General features: G+C 45.8%; 1 protein-coding gene across 1 annotated transcript in view; it reads left to right on the forward strand.

Annotated features, from left to right (window-relative positions):
- RBPMS2 (RNA binding protein, mRNA processing factor 2) overlaps positions 1-13,019 on the forward strand; it is a 69,332-nt gene extending 56,313 nt beyond the window's left edge. Inside the window, exons 3-8 of the mRNA XM_044665348.1 lie at positions 5,739-5,816; positions 6,297-6,335; positions 7,242-7,304; positions 8,524-8,674; positions 9,576-9,724; positions 12,936-13,019. Of these exons, the coding sequence (XP_044521283.1) occupies positions 5,739-5,816; positions 6,297-6,335; positions 7,242-7,304; positions 8,524-8,674; positions 9,576-9,724; positions 12,936-12,998 (543 nt within the window). The 3' untranslated portion in view covers positions 12,999-13,019. The remainder of the gene's footprint in view (positions 1-5,738; positions 5,817-6,296; positions 6,336-7,241; positions 7,305-8,523; positions 8,675-9,575; positions 9,725-12,935) is intronic.
- The last annotated feature ends 3,845 nt before the right edge of the window (positions 13,020-16,864 follow it).

Below are 16,864 nucleotides of genomic sequence, written 5' to 3' on the forward strand. Positions count from 1 at the left end.
TAAGAGAGCCACATAAATCTGAACTGACCTTGCTTGGGGAGATGCCAGCCGGGCCTTCACTCCTCTCCTCTCCCAATACCACCTTCCAAGTCCAAATCCACCTAAATCCGCCGGCCTTGGCTTACCTTTGGCCTACCTTTGGCCGCAGTCCAGCCCTCAAAAGAAACCTCAGACTAACCTAGACTGAGGTTTCTTTTGAGGGCTGGAAGCCAGTCCTGTTGGGCTTAGCCTGACTCTTCCTGTGGCCAGTAGGTGTGGCTAGTAGGTAGTGAATATTCAGGTTTTAAATGGATGAAACACTAAATTAGAATTGGTGGTGAGGTTCTTCCCCTCTCTTACTTTTACCCTTCATTAAAATTTGTGCTTGTGGTTGGCGGAGGGCGGTGAGGTGGTGGTGCCTGTAGAGGGCTAGACTCCTCTTCCTGAGTTCAAATCCAGCCTCAGACGCGTCCTAGCTGTGGGACCCTGGGAAAGTTACTTAAAACCCCTACTGGTCTCGGTTTCCTCATCTGTAAAACAAGCTAAAGAAGGAAATGGCCAACTACCGCAACATCTTTGCCAGGAAATCCTCCAAAAAGGTCCCGAAGGGTCAAACGTGGAGAAAACCCAACTGAACACGGGCTGTGGCTGATGTTAGAGGCCAGTTTCTGCTCGAATCAAGGGAACTTTATAAACCGTCATCTACTTGGATGTGGTTCTTGTGTCAGCAGGGAATTTAGAAACCGCAAACTTGTAGCTTAGTAAGATCCGATGAACCCCAAGTTTTAGGACTAGCTTGTAAGTTGGGAGACCCCAAAGCTTGTCCTTGATCCCTGTTCCCAGGAGAATCCACCCTGAAGGGAATCTCAGATGATCAGTTGTAGAGTGGTTAATGGACCTAAGGTAAAAAAGCCAAGCGCCTCTTTTTTGCCTTAGAAGCCTCTCTCCGTGGTACCAAATCCTTCTTTTGTAAGGATCGAGCTCAGGACCTTCCGTTTATAATACTCTACACACTAACTATATGAACTTGGATAGGTCATTTCCCTTAGAATCTTTGAGCTGAAGAAGAATTTGGAAGCCATAGCATTGATACAGGCATGAAGACCAGGGTTCTGCCTCAGGGCACCAACATTTGAGGGAGCCAAGTTTCTTCAGCCAATAGAATCTACTGAGTTTATTAGCACCTAGAAAGCAAGAATCATTCCTTAAATTTGGAAACTAAGAAAGGGTGAAAATTTTCCTTTTCCCAACCGTAGTCCCCTGCTTCAGGTGAGCTTTTCTCTGACCCTGTCTTGTTACTTGCTTCCAGAGGGGGTGCTTTTGCAAGAACTTTGATTTCTAGGATGCAGAAGTTAAGAGGGAAAGGTTTGCCCAGGGTAGCTTGGGAAGTCTGTGGCAGAATAGGCATCTGAATTGAAATCATCAGATTCTGTTCTCTCCCCACCTTGGTTTCCTCATGGGCTAAGTGGAGCTGGACTGGCCCTCTGAGGTTTTTTTATTTCCAGCTCTGACATCCTGTGATTCCAGAAGGGCTAGGAGATTGAACTGGGAGCTTTGAGACTCGGCATCGCCATGCACTTGAACCCTAAGGCGTCATCTCTGACCAGACTCATGGAGGAGACTTTTTGTAACTCGGTGGTCTTGGAGAATTCAGCCCCTCTTGGTGCCTTTGCTGTCCACTGGATTGAGGCAGCGTATCCTGGGCTGTGATGGGAACGGAGTGGTATTTACTGCACAAAGCAGAAAATGCTACAGTCAGTGGAGGGCACCCCCTACTTTTTTCTAAGCACTTAGCAAAATGATGCCCCAAACTGGAAAGGGGCTTGGACTTCTGAAGCATATTGCTTTAAACGTGACTCAATATTCCTTTGGATCCAGTAAAGGAAAACAATGTTATTGAATGATTGACTAAGATTAGAATTCTCTCAGGGATATACTGTTTAATTTTAAAATGGGGAGGGGACAGATGGGTGGCTCAATGGATAGAGAACCAGACTTGGGGTCAGGAGGACACTTTCTAGCTGTGTGATCCTGGGCAAATCATTTAACCCCCATTGCCTAGCCCCTTGCCTTTCCATCTTACAGTTGTTACTAGAACAGAAAGTAAGATTTAAAAAAATAATGAAAGGCAATGCTTCATTTGAAGGGATGACTTTGGGTGAAATTTAGGCAGATTTCAGGGGACTCTCGGGAATACCCTCAAAGTATGTCATGTTGGCACAAACCTCCCTGTGAAGCTGCCTCTGGGTGTCTGCTTGGAGCCTGAGGGCTCTGACCTGTGTGACAGCTGGAACTCTTCTCTTTGTACAGTGGCGCTCCTGCCAGCCCGACTGGGAGGAGTTTGTAGGTCTTTGTAGGCTTGTTCTTAGAAAAACAAACTTGCCTTCGTTGTTTCATCACTCTGATTTCCCAGTGTTCTTCGTTGTAACAAAGCAGGGTTAAGCAAAACAAACCAGCACATTGGCGGAGCTCAGTAAACATTCATTAAGCTCCTACTATGTGCAGAACCCCATACCAAGCTCTGGAGATACAAAGAAAGTCAAAGGACAGTCCCTGCACTCCACAGGAACTCACATGGAGGAAATGATGCCAGCATCCATATAGAAACAAGATCTACAGATGCAGGGTAAATTGGGAATAATCAGCAGAGGGAGGGCACTAGAATGAAAGGGGGTCAGAGCAGGATTCTTCTAGAAGGTGGGATTTTAGCTGGGACTTAAAAGGAAACCAAGAGAATCTAGAGTCAGAGATGAAGAAGGAGAACATTCCAGGCATGGAGAAAATATCCAGAGTTTGGAGCAACGAGGTAGTTCAGTGGATAGAGAGCCTGGCCTGGAAATGGGAGGTTCTGAATTCAAATTTGGTCTCAGATTTAGAACCACTAGTCAGTATCCATACTAAGAGAGAAGATGGGGAGTGGGGAGAGAATGAGATCGTATATATGGGGGTTATATTAGCAGGGAATGACTAAACAAGATGTGGCATGTGATTGTGGTGGAATGCCGCTGCGCCAGAAGAAAGGATGAGCAGGTTAATTTTTAAAAGAATATGGAAAGACCTCCATGAAATTATGAAGAGTGAAATGAGCAGAATCAAGAGAGCATTATACAAAGCAACAGAAATATTGTTTGAAAAATAACTTGTGTGTGTCCACCTCCAGAGAAAGAATTAATAAATAGAAATAAGCAAGACATAATTTTAGATATACATAGAGCTTTTTGTCAAATAATGCCTTCTCTAGTGTGGGGAAGGGAGGGAGTTACCTGATGGTTGTTTTTGGTACTGGAATGGTTCGTCATTTCCTCCTCAGCTTCATTTTACATATGAAGGAACTGAGGCAGAGTTAAGTGACTTGCTCAGGCTCACTCTGCTAGTAAGTGTCTGAGGCCAGATTTGAACGTAGAAAGGTGGCCTGGTCTTGTATCCACTGCACCACTGAGCTGCCCCATAGATGCTGGCAATAATCATGTAAATAAGAATATTTTTTTAAATTTTTATTTTGAATGTTCTCCCATAGTTACATATTTCATGTTCTTTCCCTCTCCCCCAAACCCCCACAATCCCCCTTAGCCAATGCACAATTCCACTGGGCTTTACATGTATCATTATTGATCAAGGCCTAATTCCATATTATTGATAGTTGGACTAGAGTTACCATTTAGCGAATCGTGTAAATAAGAACAACACTAAAAGGTGAGCTGATCTCAGGTGAAATGTAGTGATCAATCCTTGGTCCTAGAAGATGCTGAAATAATTCCCTTCTCCAAAAAGAAGCTGGAGATTAGACGAGTCAGTAAAGATTTCTTACGTTCCAACTGCATGGCAGACGCTGCTAAGCTGGGATCGTTCTTCATTTTGAAGAGGTCCAGCGACATGGTGGGGTGATATCTTGATGTGGCGGGAATTAGATTTAAGCAAGGCAGAGTTGCACAAAGTTGTGAGTCTCCCAGAGTCATCCCAGTCCAGCAGCAAGACAGAAGTCAGAATGATTGGCCCCGGCCCAGGTCGCAGCAGGGCTGGCGGTACAGAGTAAGGAAAGCCAGGAGGCTGAGATGAGGGAAGGAATTCCAGACGTGAATGATAGCCAGTGAATGACTCCATGCATGGATTCAGGCAAAGAGAATATTTTCTCTTTGATCCTGGAGGTGAGAGAGAGCCGCTGGAATTTCTTGAAGGGGTTTGGGAAGTGGGCAGCACTTGAGGAAGATCACTTTGACAGCTGGAGTGGGGAGAGCCCCGGCAGGGAGACCAACCAGCTGGCACTGGCAGTCGTTCAGATACGGGGTGTGGAGGCCCTGCCCCTTGAGTGCTGGCAGGGTCCGAGGATGTGGAGGGCCCATGTGGGAGAGATGTTATGAGCACAGAATTGACATGACTTGGCAACAGATTGGAGACAGGAGTGACAGAGTGAGGGGTTGAGGATGACACCAAGGTTGTGAGTCTTGGCGACCAGGAGGCTGGTGGAACCCTCTGCTGGAATAGGGAAGTTCAGAAGGGAGCAGGGGTTTGGGAGGAAAGATAAGTTGAGCTTAACTGAAATTATTACTGCATTTAAGATGTCCATAAAATGTCTGTTTAGAGATGTTTGACTGGGATTTGAGAGAGAGAGGTTAGGACTCTGTAAATAAATCTGAGAATTATCTGCATAAAGATATAGTTGAATCCATGGGAACTAATGAGATCACCAAACAAAACCCTATAAAGGGCGAAGAGAAGAGAGACCAGGACAGAGCCTTGAGGAACATCAGGGTTAGGGAGCATGATCAGAATTCAGCAAAGGAGACTGAGGAAGAGTGGTCAGAGAGGTAGGAGAGGAGCCCCAAGAGACAAAGGAGGAGGGGTTTGAAAAGCCCATTAGTGTGGTGGTTGAGAGAACACTGGTCACTTTGGAGAGAAGAGCAGCTCCAGACATAGACAGCAGGTACGGAACGTTATATACGTTGTCATCCAAAATTGCCCAATTTTTTTAAGTTAATATTTTATCAATGCATTATTTTTATCCATTGTTTCCTGACATAGCAAACACCACACACACACACACACACACACACACACACACCCGAGAGTTTTCTTATAATTAAGAAAAAAACAACAGACTTGCATCAGTTAGTTTTGTTTAATCAGCAAGCACTTTGTAAATGGTTCCTATGTACTGGGTACTGGAAGTACTGGACTTAACAAAGATACAAATAAATGGTCTTTGCCCTCAAGGAGGCTTACCATTTTTCTTGGTTACAAGGAAGGAGTCTATGGGTTGGGTATATCAGGAAATGAATGACATTAAAAAACAAAAACAACCCAAAGCCAATCAAAGTCAAAAGTAAAGGGAAATATTCTGACTTGGTAAAAAAAATGGTTTTGAGAACCTGGAAATCTGTATTCTTAGATCTAGCTCTGCCACTGACTTTGTTAGAGGAGTTGTTTAACCCTTTAGACTCAGCTTCCTCGTCCATAAAAATGAGAATGCTCATTGTTTGCCTTGCAGGATAAAATGGAATCATGGATGTGAAAAGTTAAATGATATAAAAATTAAACTCACGTTCCTTCAAGGATGTGATACAGAATGAACTCCTCTTACACTGAGTTTCTCTTCCTAATTTCTAGTTTACTTCCATTTCCTCTCCTCAAGGCAGGAATCCCTCTCCTTTCTGACCCTCCCTACTTAATGGCAACGGCCAAGAAGAAATAGGGTCTGAGCAACCTGGGCTGTTGCCCTGCCCCATCCAGCCTCTAATGATTGGTCATGATTCTATCTGTAGGTCCGGACTCTGTTCGTCAGCGGGCTCCCTGTAGACATCAAACCAAGAGAACTCTATCTTCTCTTCCGGCCATTTAAGGTAAGTCCAGTCCCCTGGACCAGGCTTTATCCAACCTCAGTGTTCAGAAACAGACAATATTTGACCAGATTATACCAGTAGGAGAAATAGAGAAGAAGGGTGATGTCACAATTATACCAGTGGGAGAAATTAGAGGATGGGCAACAGAAAAGAATGGGGGTGGGGGGGGGTTTGGGGAGAGGAGCACTCATTTTGGTGTTGGTTAGGCTCATTTGCTTCCCTGTTCTGGGAGTCTGTTTCCCCCCAGCAGGCAAACGGTATGCTAGAATGTTTGACTGGTTCAAGTTGGGGACTTGAGGAAGGCGGTCCAAAGAGGTGGGCCTGGAGTCATGGGTAGGGTTATCTAAGTAGAAATGATCAACATCTCCATATAATTGGGGAAGAAAGTGGGATGGGCATGAGAAAACTCTGGTGGCCCCGTGTTAATGATTGTGCAGGGGGAGGAAGAACTCCAATGTCAGCCACTGTTTCTCTCCACAGGGGTATGAAGGGTCACTGATCAAACTCACATCAAAACAGGTATCTTTCTCTCCCTTTTATGTCCTGGCTCTACTCCCCCAGTTCTTCCCCTGATAGCAAGCTTGGAGCCAGTCTCCATTGCTGGCAGGCCTCAGTGCTGCATTTAAAAGACTATCCCACATGCACGCCGGACTTTGGACCAGGCCTCCGTCCTGGGCTGGGGCAAGTAAGAAGAGGCAGTCCTAGTTTCTTGCATTCCTCCCATCCATCAGAGGCCCCTTTCCCCTTAGTTAGTCAGAGTGTGTGGGGGGGTGGGAAGGTGGGGGGGGAGGGGGCATGTCCCCAGGCCCTCAGTATATACCATAGAAGATAAACTAAGAGAGTCTCCCTACTTCTCAGTTCTCAAAGAAGCGGCCCCTAGCTCCTAGTGCCTGCACAGGTCTGGATCTTTTGCAAAGGGCATAGGCATATCCTTCCCCTTCCTTCTGTGAACTACTTGCCCCTTCATTCTTGCTTTCCTGCTGCCCAGACTAGCTCCTTCTGGCAGAAGCAAGTCTGATAAACTCACTCACACTCACCATTTCTTACATTGTCTCTCCCAAGAAAGGGAGTAATACCTAACCCAGAGGAGAGATATCAGCTTGGGGGAAGACATGTTTAGGTCCTCCTAAAAGCTGTAGAAGACGATTTCCCAGTAAAGCTGATGATAGCAGGGACTCTGAGCCCTGTGTGATAAATGAGGACTGGTTTGGAGGGACTAGGATTAAAGGAATAGATGGAACTAGCCTCCCCTTCTTTTCCCTTTGCAAGAGAGGTACTGCCGCTTCCTTTTGAATGAGGCTATTCTATAGAGCTGGGAGGATACTGAGAGAAAGAGAGACAGAGACAGAGGGAAGGAGGGAGGGAGGGAGAGAGAGAGAGAGAGTGAGTGAGTGGAGTGTGTAATTCAAGGGCTTTTTCTTCTAGCCTGTAGGTTTTGTGACCTTTGACAGCCGTGCTGGGGCAGAAGCAGCCAAAAATGCACTGAATGTGAGTACCTGGAGACATGATCCCTGTGCAGGGGAAAGGGGCTCATACACCCTACCCACCCCAGGACCTTAAAATAGTTATATGCAAGCCTTAAGATGCACCTCAAAGAACTAACCTTGGAAGCAATTAGGTGGCTCAGCGGTTCGAGAGCCAGGCCCAGAAATAGGAAGTCCTGGGTTCAAATGTGGACTCAGATACTTCTCTAGTTGTGTAACACCCTCCCCCCCCCCCCCCCCCAGCTCTTCTGCCTTGGAACCAATACACAGATTGATTCTAAGACAGAAGGTAAGGGCTTTAAAAAAACAACTATCAAGTATCTGCCTTGAGTGCTTCCATTATCTTTATCTGGCCAAGATTCCACAGATACCAAATGATCACATATGCAGCCTTGGGGGGAGAAATGTTAATAAGGTCAGGATCCCAGGGGGGAAAATTCCTTGTATGTACTCTCATTGCTTTTGGTTTTTTTTGGTGTGTGATTTGAAATTTTTATTTAATTAATGAATTGAGAGTATTTTCCCACGGTTCCATGATTCATGTTCTTTCCCTCCCCTCCTCTCACCCCCCTTCCTGTAGCCAACAAGCAGTTCCACTGGGTTTTACATGTGTCATTGATCAAGACTTATTTCCATATTATTAATATTTGCACTAGCGTGATTATTTAGAGTCTACAATCCCCCGATCATATCCCCAATCGACCACGTGCTCAAGCAGTTGTTTTTCTTCTGTATTTCTCCTCCCACAGTTCTTTCTCTGTATGTGAATAGTATTCTTTCTCATAAGTCCCTCAGAATTGTCCTGGGTCATTGCATTGCTGATAGTAGAGAAGGCCATTACATTTGATTGTGCCACAGTGTATCCGTCTCTGTTTACAATGTTCTCCTGGCTCTGCTCCTTTCACTCTGCATCAATTCCTGGAGGTCTCTCCAGTTCACATGGAATTCCTCCAGTTCATTATTCCTTTGAGCACAATAGTATTCCATCGCCAGAGGATAACACAAATTGTTCAGCCATTTCCCAATTGAAGGACATTCTCTCATTTTCCAATTTTTTGCTACCACAAAGAATGCAGCTATAAATATTTTTGTACAAGTCTTTTTCCTTATCTCTTTGGAGTATAAACCCAGCAGTGATATGGCTTGGATCAAAAGGCTATTCTTTCTAAACCCACCTGGGCCTGGGTATCCCAGGGTAACATTTTCTTTCACTCATTCTACAGGGCATTCGTTTTGACCCTGAGAATCCACAAACCTTGCGGTTAGAGTTTGCCAAGGCCAACACTAAAATGGCAAAGAGCAAACTGATGGCAACTCCAAATCCCACTAGCATTCACCCTGCCCTCGGCGCACACTTCATCGCACGGGATCCCTGTAAGTATGGCCACAGGCCGCTCACTTTCTGGTTTTGCCTTGCCTTCACGGACAGCCTACCTCCATCCACCTGGAGCCAGAGGAGCCATCCTGGGTTAAGTTTTTTTGGATGGGGCAGTTTTGGCCAAAGGACTCTCAGTCTACTATAGCTACGGCCCAGGGCTTTGAAGAATTTTGGGGTGTAGAGCAAGGAGCACAGAGAGCCTTTGCGGGGGGGAGGAGATTCCTAGGCTTAAGCTATTGCTGGAACAGCCCCCATAAGGAGGTGGGAGAAGTACTGCAGAGAGAAGTCTGGTTTACTCTTTTAACTCATTATTCTTGTTCAGCATAGCTAGACCAAGAAGCCCTCTCAGTTTGGCACCCTGGGGCAGAATCCTGTTAGTCGAGATGTTATGGCCTGCCTCCAGCTTCCCATTGCTGAGTCCCCACATAGTTGGGTTTTTAATTATTTTTCTTTCTTGGCTGGTCATTGTGCCCAGAGTAGTATGTGGATTTAGAAATTCTGGATTAGACTCTGGACCTTCAGCCCATCTCTGTAGATGGTGGAGAAGGTATGAGTCTTTAGGGCTCAAGTCTGTCCTAGCTGTTCCATTAAACCTCTCCTGTCTCTCCTTGTTTGGGATAGTCCTAGGGTTCAAATACTTCTTGGTGTTCTCAGAGCCATCCCTTCCCTCTCAGCTAGAAAAGCACAGGGAGTACCAGACATGTGCCCTTCTGCCTTCTGGGGAAACTAAGAATTTAGTGTGAAATCAGCAAAGTAAGCAACATTTGGTTCTTTAAAGGACCACATTGGAGAACAAGAGGGGATTCCCTATTGTCTTGTATAGTCCAGTAAGGAGGAGAGACTTAGAAAGCATGGGATGGGATGGGATGGGGGATGATCTCCATCTCTCTTGCCTAGATGACCTGACAGGAGCTGCTCTGATCCCTGCTTCCCCGGAGGCCTGGGCCCCTTACCCATTGTACACTACAGAGCTGACCCCTGCCATCCCACATGCTGCATTCACCTACCCGGCTGCTGCCGCCGCCGCTGCTGCCCTGCATGCCCAGGTAAGACCCCACCCCGGGGGAAGCTGCTAGGATGAGAGACGGTCAAAAAATGGGAAAAAGAATGGGCTAGTAGCCGAGGACTAGCAAAACCACTCTGATTACATGAGAGCCACCTTCTTGCAAAGTCACACACACATTCTCAGGCCCTGGTCAAGGGCCAGCTGGAAGGCAGGATTTCACTGAAGCTCCGTTACAAAGACCAAATCCTCCCTAAGAGTTTCCAGTCCAGTTGAGGAAGATCCATAGAATAGAGAGAGAGAGCTCTGCTTAATTCTGGCTTTGGAGACCAGCTCCCAAGGCTGTCATGGGTAAAATTCTGCTGTACCATGATTAGTCCTTTTAAAATAAAAGTTTTGACAGGTTCTGGGTTCTAATAGATAATGTGCTATCTCTAATATGCAATAGCAGGTAAGGTTTTGGAATTAGAAGCGCCTAGAAAGGTAAAGGAAGTGGGGAATAGGTTTTGGGGACGGGTGAAATGAATCTGCCAAGGTTTCTGAGAATTAAAGCTAGTCATGGCTAAGGAGAGCCCATGGGCTTCATCATTCCCCTGACCTCTGACTCTTCCATTGGACTGAAGAAAGTTTGGAGTATAGGAAGTCAGTGGAGTAGGGAAAAAAATTGGGCAAGTAGGTGGTTCAGTAGATAGAGAGCCAGGTCTGGAGTTGGGAAGTCCTGGGTTCAAATGGGATTTCAGATGCTGTCTGTCTATGTGACAGCAAGTTACTTAACCCCAGTTGCCTAGCCCTTGTGGCTCTTCTGCCTTGGAACCAGTCCCTAGTATTTAGCAGACTAATGCCATAGGCAGCAGATGAGTATCAGGGATGGATCAGTTAAAACTGAATATCTTCTTTTCCCTAACTGTCATCCCTTACCTCCAAAGCCAAGTGGTAGGAAGAAATTCCCCAGGTAACTGTTAGCAGGGATTCCATGCTTTGCATCTCCACATAACATAACATAGATTAGAAATGCTGAGAAGCTGGTGGGAAGAGTAGGCTTGCTCTGCTGAATGGATAGCTAAGTTCTGAGGGCTGGCGATCTCCGCTTTCTCCTCTGTTCTCTAGAGTCCTTCCTATGCAGGAGTTAGAGAGAGAAGGAACTTGGATATTATTTAGACTAATGATATCAAACTCAGACTAGAAAGAGGGACCACTTAACCATATGTAAGGGTCCCTGTGCTTGAATGTTGACTTAGAAAACCATATTATCTGTGTTATGTTAACATTTTATTTATTTTGTTAAGTATTTTCCAATTACACTATAATATGATCCAGGCTGCAATCAGGAATGTTATGAAACATGTTTGACACCTCCAACCTGCCTGCCACCCATTTTACAAATAAGAAAACGGAGACCCCAAGGAGTCATGTTAAATATTGCATGTAATAAGTAGAACTGAGATTCAAACTCAGACCCTTTGACTCCAGGTGCTTGCCCCTGCCCGCCATTGCATCTCCTAGGTAGCTGCTCTGGTCTGTTGTATTGGGGTCTCCACCCCTCCATCCTTGGGTGGGAACTCTGCCTCCTGAGGCCTTTGAAGCCTTCCCTCCCCACCTGCACCCTCAGCTCCCAGGCCTGCATCTTCAGCAGTTACCACCTTGGCAGCAAATAGCTTACTGATAAAGCCTGTGAAGTTAAACATTACTCTCGTTCCAAGAGCTGCTTTGGGGGGGGGTCCATCCCCTGAACCACGCAGCTGCACTCAACAGATTCCCACGTCCCCTCCTCGTTAGAGGCTTGCCTCTCGAGTCCCTTCTGTGCGGGATGCCCACTTCATGGGGGGGCTAAAACCCACCTAAGGCTACAAGGTTGTCTGGATGATTTAAAAAACTAGACAGTGGGCTAGGAAGAGCCGGTGCTGTTCTGAGGAGGTGCTGGTGGGTGGGGGCTTCGGGCATCGGTTAGCAGCGAAAGCATCATCCCTATGGACAGGAGCTGGGGACTGGAAGTCACCAGACCTGGGTTCTCATCTCTAACTAGTGGCATGATCTTAGGCAAATCATTAAACCCTTTTCAGCTGGCTTCTTTCAGCTGTGTAACTAACTGACTCTTGGGATCAAATGAGTAATAGATGCATGATATTTTTTTTAAGAGGTTTTTAAAAAATGCCAGGTCAGAGGAGAAGGAGGAGGAGTCTTTTCTCTTTCATCTAGGGAGGGAATTGTTTTATAATGCAAAGAGGATTGAATTTGGAGCTAGATAAGACTTGGATCCCAGCTTTTTATTTTATTACCCATGAGGTTACTGCCTCGGCTGCTGCTTCTGAAAAGTGAGGAGGTTGGATTAGAGTATCTGTAGAGCTTACCGTCTATCTGAGTATCTCAGTGGGTGCCCCCTTCTCAGACTGGGGAGAACTGTTGTTCTTTCTGCCTCCTCTCTCCTAATGCCTGTGGGGTCAGCATCCCCACTGGACCATCAGCATGACCCACATCGGAGCTTGATGATAGAGCAGACCATCAAGCGGGGTGTCTTGTCTGAGCTTAGAAGACACACAGAGGATGCCACCAAGGGCTTTTCGAGTGCGCAGTGTCCAAGGAGATGACCTTTCAAGAGAGCCCAGCAGCTGCAGATGAAGTGTCCTAGCTAGCCCCAGCCAATTGTACAGACACAGAGGATTAGGTGGCCTGGGTTCTTCTCATCTAGGTGTAGAAATGTTTCCCTTGAACACACGCACCATGCCCCTTCCTCCGTTTTAGTGTTCATCCTCTTCACTCTTATCCATATCCATCCAGTAGGGTTTTTTTTGTTTTTTTTTTTTTGTTTTTGTTTTTTTTTGGTCAGGGCTGGAAAATGGGATTTTTAGTCCTCTTTTAGCCTTTTATCTCTAAGTCAGGAATGTTATTTCTGGAGGTTTTATCATGTTTGGCTACATGGCTGAAGTTTCTTTTGTTCTTGTTGACTTCTCTTGAATTTTCTAAGTATGTAACTATATTTGCAAATTTAGTCCCTTTCCAGTGTCTAGTCTAGTCCACTTGTTTTCTCGTGTCCTTTTGCACTTGCATTTCTAATATTGTGTCAGAGAAGCAGCGACAGTAGTCATCTTTGTTTTGGTCCTGTTAAACAGGATTGCTTCCTAGGATGGTTCTCCATTGCAAATAATGTTTAGCCTTGTCTTTCTAGAGTGACAAGGCCAAATTTGTTGCTCTTTGTGGTGGGGCAGCCTCCCAATCACCCAGGTATCCTTCCTCCTCCTCTCTCATTTCCCTTTCAGGTCAGCATTGGAAGCCCGGAGCCTTACACTTCATCTTGGCTGGAGATCCTACCCTTCTCTTAAAATAAAATGTTTATTAATGATTTTTTTTAGTCACTGTCATTTCCTAAAGAATCCTCTCCTCCTGCCCTTTCAACAAAAAAGCATCTTTAAGTAGAATGACACAGTATAACAGGATGCCATTCCATACCTGTCCACCACTTGTCTCCCCCCAAAAGAAGGAAATATCTATTTTGTTTTACATCTCCCATTGTTTCCCTCCTAGAGAGCCAGCCTTTTATAATAAAAATAGCAACTTGGACCTGTGCTCTTTTTTTTTCTTCTTTAAATTCTTACCTTCTGCCTTGGAATTGATGCTAAATATTAATTCCAAGGCAGGAGAGTAGTAAGGACTAGGAAATTGGGGTTAAGTGACTTGCCCAGGGTCACACAGCTAGGAAGCCAGCTATGATTTTACTAGTATTGAGAATTCCTAAATGAGGTAACTTCTAGCCTTAGAAAGTTGTCTACAACACCAAGAAGTTAAGTCACTTGCCTTGGCTCATACAGCCAGTATCTATCAGAGGCAGAATTTCTTCTCAAGTCTTCCAGGCTCTGCAGCCTGCTCGAGCTCTCTCTCTACAGTGTCCTCAAAAGAAAAAAGAAAAATTAGTAACACCAGCCTGCTTATTGGACAAGTCTGGCCTAGACGGAGTTCTACGCTTTGGCAAAGAATCTGGGGAGGTGGAGAAGGAGGAGGTGGCTTTTCCTGCCTCCTCTTTGGAGCCAAGCATCATCATTATAATTGGAAGCATTTTGTTATTTGTTATTTCCATGTATGTTATTATAGTCACTGTTTGTGTCGTTTTCCCACCTCTTCTTTCTTCCCTTTTTATCTGTTTCTGTAAGTCTTCTCATACTTCTCTGTATTTGTTGGTTTTTTTTACAGCAGAGTAACATTGCATTGCATTCATGTATGGTGTGTTTGGCTGTCTGTGTGATGGACGTACGCATTGTCTCCAGTTTTCAGTCACCACAAAAAGTGCTGCTGTAAATAATTTGGTTTTATGGGGCCTTTCTTCTTTGGCCTTGACCCATCAGGAGTTCACTGGAAAGTCTGACTGATCGTTGCATTATTGTGTTCGTGGTGCATGGTGGTTTTTTCCCACATGATGTCTTTCTGAGTTTTTTTCTTTACATTATTGCATTGATGGCATAGCTTGTTTCCACGCTGGCTGCCTTATCCCACGTCAGTTCTTTCCGAGTCCTTTTGTATAGGGGCAATCCCAGTCCTCAGCAGCAGAGTCAGGAAGCAGCTTCCTTTCATGTTCTTCCTTATCCTGGTTAAACTGAAAACATTTTATTTTATTTTATTTTTAATTAAATTTTAATTTTTTTTAAACCCTTACCTTCCGTCTTGGAGTCAATACTGTGTATTGGTTCCAAGGCAGAAGAGTGTTGAGGGATAGGCGATGGGAGTTAAGTGACTTGTCCAGGATCTCAAACTAAGGGAGTATCTGAGGCCAGATTTGAACCTAGAACCTCTGTTTCTGGGCCTGGCTCTCCATCCACCAAGCCACTCAGCTGCCCCCTACTTTAAACCGAAAACATTTTAAAGTCAAAGATTACTGTACTCATGCCATTCCCTCCTGGGTCTGGTCAGCCTCCTTCCCTAGAGAGGACCCTGGGCTTCCCCCATAATAACAACAATAATAACAATAGCTAGCATTGCTAAGTGCCATACAAATCTTATTTAATTCTCACAACCACCCTGGGAGGTAGCTGCTACTATTATCCCCATTTTACAGAAAAGGACACAGAGAGGTAAGAGACTTGCCCAGAGTCACACCGCTAGTAGTATTTGAGGCTAGATTTGAACTCCCATCTTCCTGACTCCAGGTCTAGCATAGCACCCAGGTACCCCTCGCTTCAGGGAGGCTGAGGTGAGGCTGGAATCTTCTTTTCCTCAGTGCTCTGAGCTAAGCCGAGAGAAAAGCGTGGGAGAGTTACAATCCCAGCCTTCCCCTTTTGGGATCGAGGCTTTCTCCAGCCTGCGTGGGATAGACTTCCTGGAGGAGAGGGATAGGGGAGAGACTCCCTACTTATTGTTTTTATTTTTGTTTTACTTTATTTTTAAATTATCTTTAAGATCGAAAAGCAGCCAAGGCCGAGCGATCAGGGTTCATCCAGCTAGGAAGTGTCTGAGGCCAGATTGGCACCTCGGACCTCCCGAATCCAGCTCCGGCGTCCCCCCCCTCAGACCATCGCCTTTAAGGCAGCCGGCAGCGGCCTCGTAGAGTAGAAAGAGGGATGGTGGTGAGAGCCGGGTTCCAGTTCTGTACGTTTCTAGGCAAATCCTTTTCCTTCTCCGGGGTCCAACTCTGGGCTTCTGGGATCATCCTGGAAAAAACGAAGGGGTTAAACGAAGGGTCTGAGGTGCTCCGAATTCCATCCTCCTTCCCTCTCCACCGTATCCATGCGCTGTTTTTGGTTTGGCCCGTGCCGGAAAGGGGGATCTTTTTTCGTCCTCTTGTAGCTTTTTGCACCAGTTTTGTCCCCTTCTCCAGCGGCCCCAGGAGTCAAAGGCATCTCCATCACGCTGGAAGGACCCCAGCCGGCGGTACTTTAACACCTTCTTGTGCATCCTGTCAAGGGCTCCCCAGGGAAGGAGGCTGAAGGATGCGACCGCTTTTGCGGGGGGCCCTCGAGCGCTCCCCAAACCGGCCCAAGAAGAAGCTTTCCTGTTTTCCTTTTGCATCCACTTCTTGTGAAAGCGACTCTGGCACGCCGTCCCTGCTTCCAGCTGAGATGGTTCCCCGGGGTCAGGGGGCATCCCACAGCTCAGCGCAGGGGGCGGCCCCAGAGTTTCTTCTTCCCACACAGCTGTCAGGATGGGAAGGAATGGATTCCAGATGTGGGATGGGGGTGGAAGGGAGGATGGAAAATAGAGTTTAAGGGTGAGAAATAGGGAGACGTCTCTGGAGTATCGGGGTAGGGATTGTGTGCTTGGCCTGGCTGGCTTTTCCTGCCTCCAGTTCTAGGGCTGCTGGACTCTGCCCAGGTCATATGGGTGCCACATCGGCAGGCAGGAAGGCATCATGAAGGGCTTGGGCCGCCATGATGAACAGCTACAATGGACAGGCCTCCTCAGGAGGCACAAGAACCCTTGGGGGGCCCAGGGTGGGGGGGCAGTGAAAGCAGCCAGCCAGGGATAGCTGGCCTAGAGACAGGAGGTCCTGGGTTCAAATCTGGTCTCAAATACTTCCTAGCTGAGTGAGTCCCTTCACCCCCATTGTTTAGTCCTGACTGTTCTGCCTTAGAACCAATATACAGTATAGATTCTAAAATGGAAGTAAGGGTTTTGGAAGAAAAAAAAGCAGGTAGGCCTTTTTTTTTTTTAACCTTTAAAAATTCTGTACTTATTGACTATCAAATGAAATAATCATTTCCACATACATTATTGAGAAGACGGAGAGGATTACATATGAAACTATTAATTTGTTAAATAAAAATAAAAAATAAATTGGGATTCAATGAATTAAGTAAAATTTTAAAAGAGAAAGTCTTCTTTTAAAGTACATAATATGTAACTTCTTTTTTTTAATCTTTTCTGAGTAATAATTCTAAGATAGATGTTCAAGGACTAAGCCAATGTGGGGTTAAATGACTTGTCCTGGGTCACATACGTAGCTAGAAAGTGTCTGAGGTCACATATGAACCCAGGACCTCCCATCTCCAGGCCTGGTGTTCTATTTAGTCTTCTATCTAGCCATCCCCCCATCACGTAGCTTTCAAAGATGTCATACTAGTTTGTGATTTCCTTATGACCTTCCATTTCTTTCTCCCTCAACCCCTCTCTGTCTGTATCTCCTTCTCTCTCTCTCTCTCTCTCTCCCCCCTTCTCTATCTGTCCCTTCCCCCCCCCCTCTCTCTCTCTCTCTCTCTCTCTC

Source organism: Gracilinanus agilis, chromosome 2 (assembly GCF_016433145.1).
Source record: "Gracilinanus agilis isolate LMUSP501 chromosome 2, AgileGrace, whole genome shotgun sequence".
In the NCBI taxonomy this organism is placed as follows: Eukaryota; Metazoa; Chordata; class Mammalia; order Didelphimorphia; family Didelphidae; genus Gracilinanus; species Gracilinanus agilis.